Consider the following 17,118-nt stretch of genomic DNA (forward strand, 5'->3'; position numbering starts at 1 on the left):
TTAGTGTTTCTTTCTTCCTGGGAATTTTGATTATCTCTTTAACTTCCACTTAGCCCCAGTACTGCAGATGTCTGTGATGATTTTGTTGTCTACAGAGACTTACCTAATGATGAGATTTAAATTCGTCGCTCCTCAGGTGGGCTGGAAGCTACATCACACACACTGGTATCTAGCTAATGTCCTCATTTTTAAGGATCTTCGGAATTCCATTTTTCCTCCCTATTCATCTGCTCATCTCTTACTGCTTTGCCTCTTCTCAGACACGGAGTAAATCAACTAAATAACCCATTTGGCCTCAATATTTGTTTGATCCACTGTACATTCCTGATTTTAGCTCTCCCACTTGCCATTTCTGTGCGCAGCCCATATAACACCAAAATAAGTTATTTACTTCTTTAGTGGAAGGTCACATCATTGGAAATGTAACTTGCCCTAAATTTGCAGTAAGATCTCAGATTTGAGCTATGTCCTTGATATCACAGTTAGTAGCTATCTCCTTTGTGGTGCTTACACAGAGGCAAACAAGTATACAATTTGGGTGAATTTGCTAATAATACATTAATTCTACGATGATAAATTCTACTAGTAATGCTCATTTGTTTCCACTATGTTATTTATTTATGCTAGTCGACTGTCCCTCTGAGAGGGAGTTCCATATTACAACTAGTTAATACTTATATTATGATAAGGCCCCAGTCAGGATTTGGGACCCTGTTGTGCCGGGCATTGTATAAACACGTAAAGGAGATGACCCAGCTCTGAAGGGTTACTATAGAAAAACAAGCAGACAAAAGGGGAAGGATGTGATTATGATAGTTATAATAGGAAACAATAATGATATCACAATATGTTTATTCTAGTATTACTATTTAAAAACTTTTTTTTAGCAGTGGAAATATTTGCTATCTTCAACAAGCCAAAGACCCAACAAAGATGCAGCCAGTACTATACTGTGATGATTCCTATGAAGATCTCCAGGAATGGGCAGACTGTAAACAGCTTAGAAGCAAATTGGCTGGAGCATATGACAGATCACTTCAGGAAAGGAGGCTTGCTGGTGAACGCCATCTTCAGCCTTGGAATGGTAAATGGTATGGAATTTACTGAAAGCACTACCCTGTGACTCTTTTTCCTTTTAAGGGGCTTACTGTAGTTGAAGAGAAGACATTTGATAGGTGTTTTTAGGATAAAAGCCAAAGCAGATTTTGGTTTTGATCAACCTATTTCAGTGATGGAAATACCAAGTACAGGAAATACTTTGGTGATTGAATGAGGAAACCTGAGATCATGCATTATATTTTGTGTACATTGTAGAGATGCTTCTGCATTCACAGAAGTATGGAAACGTAGATAACTTCTGCTTATTTACGTGAGTCAGTTTTTGATCTTTAATCTTTGAGGTTTTAACAAAGAGTAGCCTGTTTTTTTAACTACACTCTGGAATCACATACCATACGTGCAGATTACTTGTAGATTTCACCCCCACAGCAGCTCGTGAAATAATATCTCAACATTTTAAAGCAGTTGAAATAAACTAAGGGAGGCATTTCCTATAAACTGCCCTGCTGTACACTGCTTCTGGGTCTGAGTGTAGGTGACTGCAAAGACACTACTGATTCTGTTTATCCATTATCTAATCAGTCTGTCTAGGTTCTTATGCAGCACCCATCACCTGAGTACTTCACAAAATTACAAAATGTACATATAATCTCTCTTTTACTTTGCCTTCTCCGATCTGGAGTATGTGCTGGAAAATGGAGGTGGTTCATTTGTTTTGTTGATGTTATAGTGAGAAGAGTAGATCAAATAAATGGGTGGTTTTGTTCTGAAAATTAAGCATCTTTGCCAGGATTTGAACCCTGCTCTCTTGGTTCCATAACCAGTACTTAGAACATACTTGGCCACAATGCTTTACTTAAAGTCAAGCCTTCAGCCCTGTTACAGAGAAGTACAATATTGACTTAGGGGTGTTCCGGACCCAGAAAGGATGGAAAGGAAAAGAAGGGCCAACGGAGGGAAAATGTAAGACAAAAAAGAAATGTGCAGGTCATAGACAACAAACTAACTTTCTTGGAAGAATATGGTAGTAGTCCTCTCAAGACTAGAGAAGTAAGACCCTGATCCTATGAATGCTGAGTGCCTTCACATTCTACTGACTTCATTGAGTTTGTTTAGCCATTCCTTAGTATTAACTCACTGGCTAGAGTGCTGATTTAGGGGCACAAGGTTTGTGGCAAAGTGAGACAAGGACTGCTGCCAGAAGGTTTTCTTCCTCTTTTGCTGCCGGCAGAAGTCTCTTGGCCAATGATAAAACACAAGAAAATTAATTTATCCTGTTAAAATTCAATTGGGAAATTAACAGTCAGTCCTAATTTTTCATTCTGCAGCAAATAGCAGCAAAGAGAAGGTCCAAAGTTCACATGGTGGAATGATTTCTCAGAGCTTCCTGGCAAATCCTGTAATTGGTAGTTAACTTGCTTAGAAACAAATGGTCATTTATTTTGTGTATATAAAATTGAAATTTATAAAGTATGAGTCACTGAGCCTGATATGCCCAATTATGTCTGCTTTTTAATGCAAGTATTTATTCCTGGCCCCTCATCAGTGTACTATTAAACACAGCATATGAAAAGTATTCTTATGTTATTTAAACATTAAAAGTTTTTTTTACATAATATTGCTCTGGGGGAGGTTCATGCACTCAGATACCATGTTGAGGAGTGCTTGGAAAATGCCTACATGCAGCGGTGAAGAGGGATTAGAGGTTAAGTCTTAAATGTTCTAAACAAACAGAATAGTACAGTTAGTTTAGAACTGTGTAAAAATGACCAGATCCAGAGTTAAGCTAGAGTAAAGGTTGTAAACAGACCATTAATTTACAATATTATTAGAATTTTTTTATTGTGAAAGCAAAAAATTTGAAAATCAAGAAAAAAGTGTGGAAATAATGAATTTAGAACATTGTTGTTGACTCAACCTAAATGTCACGAGGCTTAGAAATAGTCAGTATTGTGCCAACACTGTCCTTAACTCTGCCCTTTATCCTTAATCTCTTTCAATTCTGGGCCATAGAACACTGTATAAACTGTGGCTAAACCCACTAAGTAGCAGCTAGAAGCCTGCCCCTTCACTACCTTCATGGTAAAGGTAGCCCACGAAAGCTTATGCTCTAATAAATTTGTTAGCCTCTAAGGCGCCACAAGTACTCCTGTTCTTTTTGCGGATACAGATTAACACAGCTGCTACTCTGAAATAAAACATCTAGGTATCCCTGCTTCTCCATGAGATGATAGCACTTGACTCTACCCATTTACTCTCCCAGTCTTAGTCAGAAACCTCATATTCCAAACACAGGTCAGAAGTCAAATTTTCTATATTCATTCAGAACTAATGAGTTATGGGCCCTCCATATTCTAATTGCCCTTCTAAGGTGGGCTTGAAATCCTCCTGTACTTGAGGAAGGTTGGACGTGTAGCTGCAGGTTATGTCATTAGAGAACAAAAGACCATATTATTGTGATTCATATATAATATACAAAGATTTTCATGTGACAGCTAGTGCAATTCTTCCACCAGTAAGAAGAGGCTAGATGAAGGCAAAGGGTCAGAGTTAAGCTTGGAGTTTGATACCTTAGCTGAGTATTTCCAGATTTTATGTTGTTTAGGTTTTTTGTTGATTTATAGTCCTCTAAATCAGTGGTTCTCAAACTAGGGCCGCCGCTTGTTCAGGGAAAGCCCCTGGTGGGCCGGGCCGGTTTGTTTACCTGCCGCATCCACAGGTTCGGCCGATCGCGGCTCCCACTGGCTGCGGTTCGCCGCTCCAGGCCAATGGGGGCTGCAGGAGGGGCGGCCAGCACATCCCTCAGCCCACGCTGCTTCCCGCAGCCCCCATTGGTCTGGAGCTGCGAACCACGGCCAGTGGGAGCTGCGATTGGCTGAACCTGCGGACGCAGAAGGTAAACAAACCAGCCCGGCCTGCCAGGGGCTTTCCCTGAACTAGCGGCGGCCCTAGTTTGAGGACCACTGCTCCAAATTCTTAGTTTTCCTACATTTGCTTGTTACCTTAACTCTGAATTTCCAACTTTTGGACTTTTAAAAAATATCTACAATGTGCAAAAAAAACCAAAAGCAAAATAGAAGAGTTGCTTGGAAAAACAAAATGTCTGGGACATTACTGGTCACACTGGACAATAATCATTGCTAGTGTGACTGTACTGACCTCAGTGGAGTTGGCCCAGGATGCATTTGGCCTATTATTTCCCTATATAATTAACTAATGTGGCTGGGATTCTTGTCACTTATGCTGAATTTGTGTGTGTGTGTGTGTATGTGTGTGTGTGAGCGCTCAGCCAAAGGCTAACACACAGATCACATGCCAAGTAGAGTTTATGCCAGTATGTTTCACTCAGTAAAAACAATAACAACATGAAGGTTAACTTTATAGATGAGGTGGCTTAATAGTTCAAAGACAACAGTGGGGAAATTGTTGCGCCCTAGTATAGCTGTCATGATAAAATAAGAAATCTTTTTCCATACCCTTCGTTTAAATCACAAGCAAGAACATTACAGCAGCATTTTGCCAACAGATCTGCATCAAATATTTATACAGCCGAGTGAAAATAGCTTATTGTGCACAGTGGGGGAGAATCTTTACCTTAATAAAAAATGCAGTGATAATGGACCATTTGCTGGTGAAGGAGGGTGATTTAACCTTTGTATTCTGAGCCTTCACTCTGAGAAAGAATGAAGTTGTATGAGCTAGGAGGATGGAGAGGAAAATGACACCATGAACCAGACAAAATCGAAAGAGGGTTTATTTTAATAGCATGACCAGCTGTGTGGCCCAATGAACCATTACTAATGGAAATGGCCCAATGTTTGATTGCAGCACAGGGCTTGCTAACAGTATTTGAGAACTAACTGGTTGAATGTAATACACTGACTTCCAAGAGATTAATCACACTAATGAAGAGATTATTGAAAGATGAGTAAAACACACAGGAATCAGGGAGAAGTTAAATTGCTGGCATGGTAGATGGTGTAACTACTGCAGACTACTGTAGGAATTGTAAAAGAGAGTCTTGTTGTGTGGCCTGCAAAATTTTGGATGGCTATTTTTCTCGACTTGAGACATGATGGTTATGTCCCAGATCACACACGTGCTTGCACATTAGGGTATATACTTAGGGTATATCTACAATGTTGAGCTGAAGATATAAATTCCAGCTCACAGAGACGTACCCACACTAGCTCTGATAAAGCTATTGTGCTAAAAATAGAGTGTAGCTGTGACAGTGCAAGCGGCAGGATGGCCTAGCCAACCCAAGTACATAACTGTCCAAGTTGCTGGGAATGTGCTTGGGGTGTCTAGCCCCTCCTGTTGCCCATGCCACTCTGGCCACACTCTATTTTTAGTGCACTAGCTCAATCAGAGTGAGTGTGGATATATCTCCTTGAGCTGGAATTTACAACTCCAGCTCGAAGTGTAGACGTACCTTTAGTAGCTTCAATAGGTGGAGCTCATAGTACATACCTGCATGCTCGAGCAATATTTTTATACTCCTCCCTAGTCATCTGTCCAAGTTTTCACTTCTTGTAAGCTTCCTTTTTGTGTTTAAGCTCACCAAAAATTTCTCTGTTAAGCCAAGCTGGTCGCCTGCCATATTTGCTATTCTTTCTGCACATCGGGATGATTTGTTCCTGCGTCCTCAATAAGGCTTCTTTAAAATACAGCCAGCTCTCCTGGACTCCTTTCCCCCTCATATTAGCCTCCCAGGGGATCCTGCCAATCAAAGTCTGCTTTTCTGAAGTCCAAGGTCCATATTCTGCTGCTCTCCTTTCTGCATTTTGTCAGGATCTTGAACTCGACCATCTTATGGTCACTGCTGCCCAGGTTGCCACCCACTTCTACTTCCCCTACCAATTCTTCCCTGTTTGTGAGCAGCTGGTCAAGAGGAGCACCGCCCCTGGTTGGTTCCTCCAGCACTTGTACCAGGAAGTTGTCCCCAACACGCTCCAAAAACTTCCTGGATTGTCTGTGCACTCTTGTATTGCTCTCCCAGCAGATGTGGGGAGGGATAGCTCAGTGGTTTGAGCCGTGGCCTGTTAAATACAGGGTTGTGAATTCAATCCTTGAGGGGGCCATTTAGGGATCTGGAGCAAAAATTGGGGATTGGCCCTGCTTTGAGCAGGGGGTTGGACTAGATGACCTCCTGAGGTCCCTTCCAACCCTGATATTCTATGATTCTATGTCAAGGTGATTGAAGTCCCCCATGAGAACCAGTGGCTGTGATCTGGAAACTTCAATTAGTTGTCTGAAGAAAGCCTCATCTACCTCATCCTCCTGGTCTGGTGGTCTATAGTAGATGCCAACCACAACATCACCCTTGTTGCTCTCGCCTTTAAACTTAACCTAAAGACTCTCAACAGGCTTTTCTCCAGTTTCATACTGGAGCTCTGAGCAATCATACTGCTCTCTTACATACAGTGCAACTCCTCCACCTTTTCTCCTTGTCTTCTTTTCTGCTTGTCCTTCCTGAAGAGTTTATACCCATCCATGACAGTGCTCCAGTCCTGTGAGTTACCCCACCAAGTCTCTGTTGTTCCAATCACATCATAGTTCCTTGACTATGCCAGGACTTCCAATTTTTCCTGCTTGTTTCCCAGGCTTCTTGCATGCATGTACAGGCACCTAAGATAACTAGCTGATTGCCCTACTTTCTCAGTATGAATCAGGAGGCCTCCACTGTTTCACCCACCTCCTTGTGTTTCCTCCCGGTATCCCATTTCCCCACTTATCTCAGGGCTTAGGTCTCCATCTCCTGGCGAACCTAATTTAAAGCCCTCCTCACTAGGTTAGCAAGCTTGCCTGCGAAGGTGCTCTTCCCTCTCTTCGTTAGCAATCCTCCTTCCTGGAATAACATCCCATGGTCAAAGAATCCAGCCTTCTCTCCGAAAGCCTTCTCTCCGAAACCACCTGCGCAACCACGCATTTACTTCCACAATTCGATGGCCCCTACCTGGGCCTTTTCCCTCAATAGGGAGGATGGACAAGAACACAACTTGCGCCTCAAACTCCTTTATCCTTCTTCCCAGAGCCACATAGTCTGCAGTGACCTGCTCAGGGTCATTCCTGGCAATATCATTGGTGCCCACATGGAGGACTAGAAAGGGGTAACGATCCGAGGGCTTGATCAGTCTCGGCAGACACTTCGTCACATCCTGAATTCTAGCTCCAGGCAAGCAGCACACTTCTCAAGTTTCCCAGTCTGGACAGCAGATGGCTGACTCCGTCCCACTTAGGAGGGGGTGCCTGACCACCACTCCCGGAAGCGGTCGGCACCACATCCCTGCGTTCCCTGGGGGAGGGGAGGGCAGAGGGCTCCGCGCACTGCCCTTGCCTGCAGGCATTGCCCCCTGCAGCTCCCATTGACCAGGAATGTGGAACTGCGGCCAGTGGGAGCTTTGGGGGAGGTACCTGCAGGCGAGGGCAACACACTGAGCCCTCTGCCCCCTCCACCCTGCCCCAGGGGCCGCAGGGACATGGTGCCGGCCGCTTCTAGGAGCAGCGCGGCATGGGGCCAGGGCAGGCAGGCAGTCTGCCTGAGCCCCACTGCGCACTGCTGCCACCCCAGAGCCGCTCCAGGTAAGCAGCACCAGGCTGGAGCCCACACCCTGAACCCCTCCTGCACCCCTGCCCTGAGTCCTTTGCTGCACCCCTCCTGCACCTCAACCATCTGCCCTGAGCCCCCAGCTCCCTGCCGCACCCCTCCTGCACCTCAACCCTCTGCCCTGAGCCCCCTGCCGCACCCCTCCTGCACCCCTGCCCTGAGCCCCCTCCTGCACCCCAACCCCCTGCCCTGAGCCCCCTCCTGCACTCCAACCCCCGTCCCAGCCCTAGCCCTTCATTCATGGCCCTGCATACAATTTCCCCACCCAGATGTGGCCCTCGGGCCAAAAAGTTTGCCCACCCCTGAGCTGGGCACACTTTTGATGTGTTCTCCCTTGAAGGCAGCAGTGCTATCTTTCTAGCACCCCATGAGTTCAAGACATTCCAAAGGGGGTGTGGGAAGGAGATGGGATCAGAGCAAAGCAGGCTGTTGTGGACAAGCAGATATGTCAGGGGCGCAGCAGTGGGTGTACTTGCTCCCTGCATGTCTGGGAGTTCTGGGAGTACTGTGATGCCTGGCTCTCCTATTGAATGGCGTTGCTCTACATCACCTCCTTTGTGAGCCATGGACAAAAAGCAGCAGTTGAGCCCATGGTTTTATCATTGGCCTTTAAAAGAGGCCAGTGGGTTTGTCCAAATGGGTTGTCAGCTCTACGTTCATGTAAGTGTAATTGTCAAAGAAATGCTGTGTGGATAGTTTCTGTTCCCTCCATGTAAATGTAGATGAATAAAGACCCCAACTAAAGGAAATGATAGGAGCCTTGACAAGGCACTACACAATAAATATAGGCATTGGCTCAGACTGAAAACGTCTTTTCTAGCTCTAATTTGTATGGTTTACCTGCAATATTTCCAATAGCAAATATGACAACTACTAAAACCTTTTAATAACAGGTTTACTGAACAAAATGTGCCCTTGGAGTCACTCTTCTATGGAGAATCCATCATTAGGTTTGCTTTTCTTTGGATGTGTGTGATTTTCATTAGTTATCTCTGTGTGATCTATCGTTCGGGCATATCTGGTTCCACTCCAAAATGACAAATTATGGCCATGTGCAGAAAATAATTTAATTAAGAATTAAAAGAAATTATGCTATAAAATGTCACTTTTTTTGCAGGGAGAGAAAACATGTGCAAGATCTCTTATAATCAATCATCCAAAATAAATGTGTTATTTAGGAGCTATTTTAAGGCAGTCTGGCTGAAAACATGTTTTACTAAGCAATGTAAAAATAATTCACAGTACATTCTATCATACACAGAGTAATCTTTTGTAATCGTTTTTGAAATATATGTTGATTATTTCATAATTTAGATTATTTATCTTACAAGGAACAGTAACTCAATTGCTTCTCAATTGTGTATCTTACAAAATAGCTCCTTAATAGAGCACATACTGCAAAACATTAAAGAAAGGAATTGGTTAGTGACTTCTACTTATGAGTACATGACTAAGGCCTAGGAGAACATGCTGCTAAAATTACTTAGTAATGATCTATGAAAACCAAAAGAAAGGCTGAACATGCAGTTATATATATGATTGAAAAGGAGTAGGGGACACTGGCCCTAGTGATCAAAGTACTTTCATAATTCATGCAATAGTTGTGAGCACATCTTTGCTCTCACACAGTCCTTAATTTGCATATGCTAATAGTTACTTTGTGCATGTAGATTAGGTAATTGCACTTGCAAGTGCAGTGGGATTACATGACTTGTGTGGACTAGTAGACGTATTCGTTAATATTGTAAGCATAAATAATGAGGCCTGTGAAAATTTGGCAGTAAATATTATGTCATATGGTCTTCATCCATAAGCGTATAAGTATGTGTATAACTTTAAGCATGTGAGCAGTCCCATTGGTTTGGGGCCTAACGTGGGCATATTTCATTTGGCATATTCAAACTGAAGTAGTTATGTTGTTGAAAATAAACACATGAACACATAAGTGATCATGAACCTTGCTCTTACAGAATCAAGGGTATTATTTAAAACTGCAAGATGAATTAGTCTCATTCACTTTAGCTGAACTGTAATGTATGGGGGTCTCCGCCTGTGTCCTTTTTTATTAACATGCTGGGGGAAAAGATCAGATTTTGATCATTAACAAAGTAAAATGCCTTGCTGTGTGTAAGGTGTCTACCATGCAGCTTACAGAAACCTCTTGTTTTAGCAGATTCCATGCAGGGCTTGACAGATGGAGTGTTTGTCTTTGAAGATCTTTCCATGGAAGACAGTAAAACTATACAGGGCTATGATGCTATTGTTGTGGAACAATGGACTGTCCTGGAAGTAAGTATATCATTTACTATAATTTTGTTTCCACCATCACGGTATTGTAATATTTTTCTAAATCATAAGCTGGCAAGATGGTGTAATAGACTTCCACATACTTCATGGGTTACTGCCTGGTCTACACCGAGGGTTGGGGGGGGGGTTGATCTAAGTTACGCAACTTAGTTGATGTACTTAGACCTACTCACTGTGGTGTCTTCACTACGGTGAGTCGACTGCTGCTGCTCCCCTGTCGACTCTGCCTGTGAGTCAATGGGAGAGTGCTCGGGGGTCAATTTATCGCATCTAGACTAGACACGATAAATCGACCCCCGCTGGATCGATCACTGCCTGCCGATCCGGCGGGTAGTATAGACATTCCCTGAGGTAAAGGAAAGAGGGGGCTTGAAAACATAATGACATGGTAAGTTAACCATAAGTGGGATGTGTACGTGGCTTAATAAGAGATGTTTCGTGTGTTGTACATTGCAGTTCTCAGCTAAACTGTTTGAACGGCATGAGTGGTGGTGACAGATAGAACTCAAGACCCTTCTGTTCCAAAAACATGCCTTTGCTGCATGAACTATAAAGAGAATCTCCATCAGTTGTCATGGCAGCATAATCAGGCATGCTAGCTCAAGTTCTAACATTACATTCATCCTGGGGATAGTGGTACTAAAAAGATCTTAGATAGATATAGATGCCATGAGTACACATAACTAGTAATTCGCTTTGTAGTGACCTCTCTGGCCAACACAAAAAGAACTGACAAGGGATGAGTAGAGATGCGTCTTTGGCCAGAATGACGGTCAGCACTAACCAGAGTTGAGTGTTCGCAGATTAAAGGCGAGAAATCGGAGCAGAGTGCAGAAAAACTAAGCATGCAGCATATCACCTTATTACTATGAAGTCAGTAGAAAGACTCTTTGGATCAGGCCAAAAGGTGTATATCTCCAACTGCAGGCAAAACTAGTTCAACGAAACTGAGCTTCAGAATTCTTTGCATCTAAAACGAAGGATCAAATGGAACAATGCGTGTGTATTGTCACCCACGTTTTTACTTTAATTTGCTTTTTGTATGTCTATGTCAGTGCTGCCAGAAAAAAATAATATGTATTAAAAAAGATAATGGCTACACGTCTAGTTTGCTGTGTGGAGTAAAAGGGTATAAAATCCGGAGAGAGGCTTAAACAAAGCATGGTTTCACGACAAGTATGCATAACAAAAAATGTTGGGCAACCACCAGTTTAAATATGTAAAATCCCAAGCAATTAAAAGTTAAGCACCACCGATTTTAGTGATGATCAAGGGATGGCTTGCGGCGTAGTGAAATAAAATGGCCATACAGTAATGTTCAGAGATCTGATCAAAGAACAATACAGGCATTCTGTTAACCAGCTAGTGGTGGGTCCTCTTGTGGCTAAAAGTGTCTGAATAAATAATTTGGGTATTCTGTTCACTCTTAATACAGATAGTTATACTCTTGAAAGTAAGTTGGAACAGGCTCTTTTTTGCACATTTTAGGGCTAAATTCTGGCATTAAGACAGAGCTTTGCAAAGAGTGCCTGTGAGCCTTTGCATCTCACAGAGGCATTGTATCCTAGTTGTGCACTAGGCCTCCAGGTGTTCTTAGGGAGTGCCCTTGCAGAAATTCTTACAGAAGCTGCAGCATATGCTCCTTTCCAGGGTAAGGAGGGGGAATACCACCATGGCCTTGCCTATGCCTTTCCAGTTTTAGGGTGACTGCTGCTTGTAACCGTGCTACACAGAAGCAGTCCTCATGCTCAGGAGCACACAATAAAACTGTGGTCGGCCCTTATTTTCTTATATAAGTGTAAGAGTCAGGGAGAGAGGTTCTTTCTGACCTCCCCTGTCTTGCTTACCCACATACGGGCTAGGTACAGTCTAGCCTGTCTGTGCTTTAAGAATGCATTTTAACACCAAGTTATTTCAGCATTTATTTTTGAAAGAGCTTGACTTTTATCCTGATAAATATTCCAATTGTATAAATTGAATTGTTAAAGAGAGGATATATAAACAATTAAAACCCTTTGAAAGCTACAAAGCCTTTCTTGCTATAAACAATGCTTTACTTTGTTTTCATAAATTTTAACTGATTTGGGTGTTAAGTATCAGGCGACTCAGAGAAAACAATAAATACTCGTCTTGTGAATTTCCACAGGAAGCTTTGGAAGTCTTATTGATTTCTTTCAAGGTACAAGCCTTAAAACTATATATTTTCTTTGCTATTGTTGCTGTATAATATTTTAAACATTTATAGCATTTGCTTCAGTTGGATTGTTGCAATTGTATTCTCTTTTTATTGATTATATCACTTGATAGTTTATCTTGATAGATTTTTGGGTTAGGTTTTCCTCACTGGCTGAGGCATGAGAATACTTCCCCCAAACCATCTAAGACTTTTGAAAAGTGAAAATTGGAAGTGACTTCTGAGGGAGTGGAAACTATTCAAAAGACTTTTTTAAAAAAGGCAAGAATGAACACATTTCAGAGGCAAGTGGGCCAACAAGCAGAAATGGCTGACCTAAAAAAGAGTGCCATGCATATCCGTATCCAGGGTGTGCAGTTGTTTCACCCCTCACATTTTGCCTTTGTAATTATCTGTCAGCCACAGTGGTTCTTCATAGAACATCTTTGGGATGGATTTTGGACCCATTGCTAATTGGACAGATTCTCCAAGTCTCTTGAGTACAAAAAAGTTTTCAGATTTTTTTTTTTTTGCCTTTTCTAGGGCTAACTAATCCTCTTGAGCAAACACTTCATCAAAATGCAGAGTAAGATAGGCTCTTTGCATGCAGCATTATTCAAGCTATAGAAGGATATCCAGGTATAATTGTAGTACACTAGGTGTTAAAATCATCAGTACTCATACAGGAGGTAACATGCACATAAGATGGGGTACACACCGTGTGGGCCAAATTAATCCCTTGTGCAGTTCCCTTGACTTGGTTGTGAGATAGGTCATTAACTGGGTAGGATGTGGATTTGAATTGGGAGAATCTAGGTTTATATAACTCAGGTGCCATGGCTAGATCATCACCTGATGTAACTTGAGATCAGGATGGCTTGCATGCTACCTGGCAATCCTGCTCTTTATGTTTGTGTTGATCCTAAGAAACTCTTGCATCCAAACCAATTCAAGAAGATTGAGAACCAATGAATTTATCACATAGCTAGAAAAGTTTGAGTAGCAGCCGTGTTAGTCTGTATTCGCAAAAAGAAAAGGAGTACTTGTGGCACCTTAGAGACTAACAAATTTATTTGAGCATAAGCTTTCATGAGCTACAGCCACTGAATGCATGCGATGAAGTGAGCTGTAGCTCACGAAAGCTTATGCTCAAATAAATTTGTTAGTCTCTAAGGTGCCACAAGTACTTCTTTCCTTATAGCTAGAAAAGTATCTCAGAGATTTGTTGGGAAGCCATGTAAGCTGGCTATCCATGACATCATTTCCCTTAAGAGACTTAGCCCAGTATTAGTATTCCTATAATTCTTACTGTTTTCCTTAGAGTCCCCAACTGAGATCGGGCCCCCGCTATGCTAGGTTCAAACACATTAAGAGACAGTCCCGGCCCTGAAGAGCTTATACTCTAAATCAGTGGTGGACAACCTGCGGGCCACCCGTGACCCATCAGGGTAATCCGCTGGCGGGCTGCAAGACAGTTTGTTTATATTGACCGTCCACAGGCATGGCCACCTGCAGCTCCCAGTGGCCGCGGTTCATCGTTCCCGGCCAATGGGAGCTCTGGGAAGTGGCAGCCAGGATGTCCCTGCGGCCCGTGCTGCTTCCCGCAGCTCCCATTGGCCAGGAATGGTGAACCGCAGCCACTGGGAGCTGTGGGCAGCTGTGCCTGCAGACCGTCAATGTAAACAATCTGTCTCGTGGCCTACCACGGATTACCCTGACGGGCCGCAGGTTACCCACCACTGGTTTAAATAGACAAGGTAGACAGTGGAAGGTGGAACAGAGGCAGAGAGGGGAAGTTTGCAAGTCAGTGGAAGAGATGGTATTGGAATTGGGAATGGCTGAAAAAGAAGAATTCAGAAAAATGTTGAGGTTTTGATCTTTGTTTTCATTTTCCATTAGAACAAACTTTTATGAGAATGAAAGACACACTAACACCTAGGGCGGTGATTAGGGTGCTCATCCTGGAATATGGGGTATCCAAGTTCAAGTTTCTGCTCTGCCTGCTTCAAAGCAGGGATATCCAAATCCCAGGCAAGTGCCCTAATCTCTCAGGCTTTTAGAGTTAGTCTCTCACTCTCTTCTCCATCTTTCTTGGTGGAATTTTTCCACTTATATAAATAGTTAAATATTCACTCAGTCAGCAAGATTGACTCTGTAGCAGTTAGGTCACTCCCCTGGCATTTGGAAGGATCCCAGTTGGAGTCTGCTTAATTCAGAGCAGGGAATTAAATCTGCCTCTCCTGTGTCTCAGATGAGTGCCCTGACCACTGGGCTGTTGGCTATTCTGGAATGGGTCTCTCTCTGTGATTTCTACCAGAAAGTCCATCCTGGACCTGAGAAAGTTTTGTCAAAGCCAATATGTTTCAATGAATAGGCATTTTCTGACCCCCCACCAAAAAACAACATTTACTGAAAATTTCCCAACCATTTCTAGTTAGAACCCAAGCTGCCTGACTCCTATGCCAGTGTTCTGTCCAGTAGACCAAACTGTCTCCCAGCCAGATATTCTTAGAATTCACCTTTGTTCACAGACAAATGCAGGGAAATCAAGCGGCCAGAGATGAAGATTAGATCACAGCTGGAGAGAGAGGGACTTTAGGTTCATGGATGACAGAAGAACTCACTGAGACACAGTGGAGTTATCTGGAACCTTAATAAGTGCTTTGCCTCTACTACAGATACACCAAAGAATCATGAGCAGAGTTTTTCAGAGGGGTGAAGTGTCTGGTTAATCCAGACTTTCTCATCCTTATGCAAGCTCATGGTTGGAGCAGTATAGGCTATGCTCATCTTTTCTAAAATTCCATCCTGTTAGAACATGTCTGTCTTGCACCAGACATATGGAAGAAACATCCATGGACAGTCAGAAATTCATGGATAAATTGACTCCCATTTTGAGCTTATATCAGACCTGCTTATCTTGAAGCTTCAGAATTTTGGGGATGGAATCAGAATTATATGTACATTTCAGTGTAATTTCTGCAGAGCTTATCCAACTTCCCTTGTTTGTGTCCTCCTTCTGGGGATGAGAACTGGCTTATCAAATATGTTGTTTCTTTAACTGTGCTCCAGTTTAAAAAAATGCAGCCACAACTATGAAAGAAAAGTTGCCATATATCTTCCAGTCCCATCAATAATAAAGTAATAAATAAAAAGATGATAATACCCCGCGTTTATACAGTGCTTTGCATCAACAGATCTCAACGCGCGTTACAAAGATAAGTGAATCTATTGAGACTAAATAAAAGGTAAACTTTCCAATAATCATAAAGGCAAATGAGGGGGAATTGGCATGCCTCTCTACAGAGAAAATACTGCCTGTTTAATTGCTATTAAACAACCGTAATGCTTCCAAGTCTAATGGCGAGAACAATCTGAACACTCTGATGCACTTGGTATGTGTGTAAAATGTCAGTTTGCAAGAGGATGTAAAGCTTGCAGCTGTCACAGTATGCGGTCCGCCAAGCAACCGACAGGATGTAATAGTTCTGAGTTATTTAACTGTTTCCACTCAGACAGAACAGAACTCTGGTATCTTTGCAAATGACCAGAGAACTCTTAATGACTAAATGCTTCCCTCGACCCTATTGCTTTAGCCCTAAAAATGTCAGGCCACATTATTTTCACTACAGTCTGTGAGCTCTAGCATTAAAACATCTTTGATGGTTTTAATTCTGCTTGTGCAGGCAAATGTGAGTAGGCAGCTCTGATTAATCAAGAACTGTCTGGTTTCCCTTCTCCCCAACTCCAATCTGTCACCTTCTCTTTCCTGTACCCAAGAAACAACATGTTGACAAATTAACCAGTACTTTATTAAAATGAAGTGCTATAAACAATTATTTCAAATATTTGCATTGTTTCTCACTCGTGAGTAACAGTCATTCTGAAAATATTTTCCTTGGCTAAAGGCTGTTTCCCCACTGTGCATCTTCAGCTCTCGCTTCAATATTTTTTTTCTTCTATGTCTGCAGCGTGTTGACTCGAATTAAACTATAAGCTCCTAGATATATTGTGATGTTGCAGTGTCTGGTAGAATGGAAGTCATGTGATATAGTATCAGCTATAGGTGTGGTAAATGTTCATAATGTGGTACCTATCCCAACAGACAAAACAAAGTTATTTCTTCAGCTAAGCCTGGGTGACAAGTTTCCTTAATTCAGTGCTCTTTCTGGAAATTTCTCTGGACATCTGGCCTTAATTTAGTTTTAAATCTGATCTACCTTAGATTCCAGTGACTTTGATCTCCTCACTTTGTTACACTTGTCAGTCTGTGGTCATGAGAAAGACTCATGACTAGAATAGCAGGAGGGTTGAAGGTGATGACTACTAAATTCAGTCCTATGAAAGGCCTGTACCACATAAAAGTAATCTGCTCAGTGGGGAAAATATTGGCGGTTTGTCCTTGTTTTGCTCCTTTATCATGTATATACAGCTAAAAAGCTTGGGGAAGGGCATTGGGGTTTTTTTTGTAATGTTTGTTTCTTATCTTAAAAAAATAACAGAAATGCCAAGTCTGATCTTCCCTTGGTTTTGCTGGAGGTCTTAGTTGGGGAATCTAGAAATGTGTATTCAGACCTTTTTCAGCCCTTGACTGCAAGGACAGGAATGTTAAAATTCTAACACAGACAGCATTTCTTCTGTCTACTTATAGGGGGCTTGAGTTAAATAGGTGTTGCCAAAAGCAGACAAAATACAGAGTTTTAGACACTCTTAATTATGATCACTTTCCCTCTCACTCATGTTTTGTTTTGGTATCTATGATTTTGTCATAAGCCTGTTAACTGTCCACTCGTCCATAGAGTCTTCAAGGAAAAATTGGGAAGGGCAGACGCAGACCTGAATTTCCAGTCTGGAAACAAGCAGGAAAAAAACTCTTCTAGCCCTTCTTTATACTTCATAAAGAACCAAAAAGGCACAAATTCATTTCCATTCCCTCATCAGGTCATCTTTAAGCCATGCAGTGGAGATG

General features: G+C 42.3%; 1 protein-coding gene across 7 annotated transcripts in view; it reads left to right on the forward strand.

The window, feature by feature from the left end:
* The window catches only part of RFTN1 (raftlin, lipid raft linker 1), a 114,517-nt gene that overhangs the window by 74,623 nt on the left and 22,776 nt on the right, over window positions 1–17,118 (forward strand). For 2 of the 7 annotated variants that reach the window (XM_027822000.3, XM_027822007.3), the window contains exons 6-7: window positions 888–1,091; window positions 9,840–9,958. In XM_027822000.3, coding sequence (XP_027677801.1) covers window positions 888–1,091; window positions 9,840–9,958 — 323 coding nt within the window. The remainder of the gene's footprint in view (window positions 1–887; window positions 1,092–9,839; window positions 9,959–17,118) is intronic. The other 5 variants (XM_037890466.2, XM_043540988.1, XM_043540989.1 and 2 more) reach the window with 3 other exon arrangements.

Source organism: Chelonia mydas, chromosome 2 (genome assembly GCF_015237465.2).
Source record: "Chelonia mydas isolate rCheMyd1 chromosome 2, rCheMyd1.pri.v2, whole genome shotgun sequence".
Taxonomy (NCBI): domain Eukaryota; kingdom Metazoa; phylum Chordata; order Testudines; family Cheloniidae; genus Chelonia; species Chelonia mydas.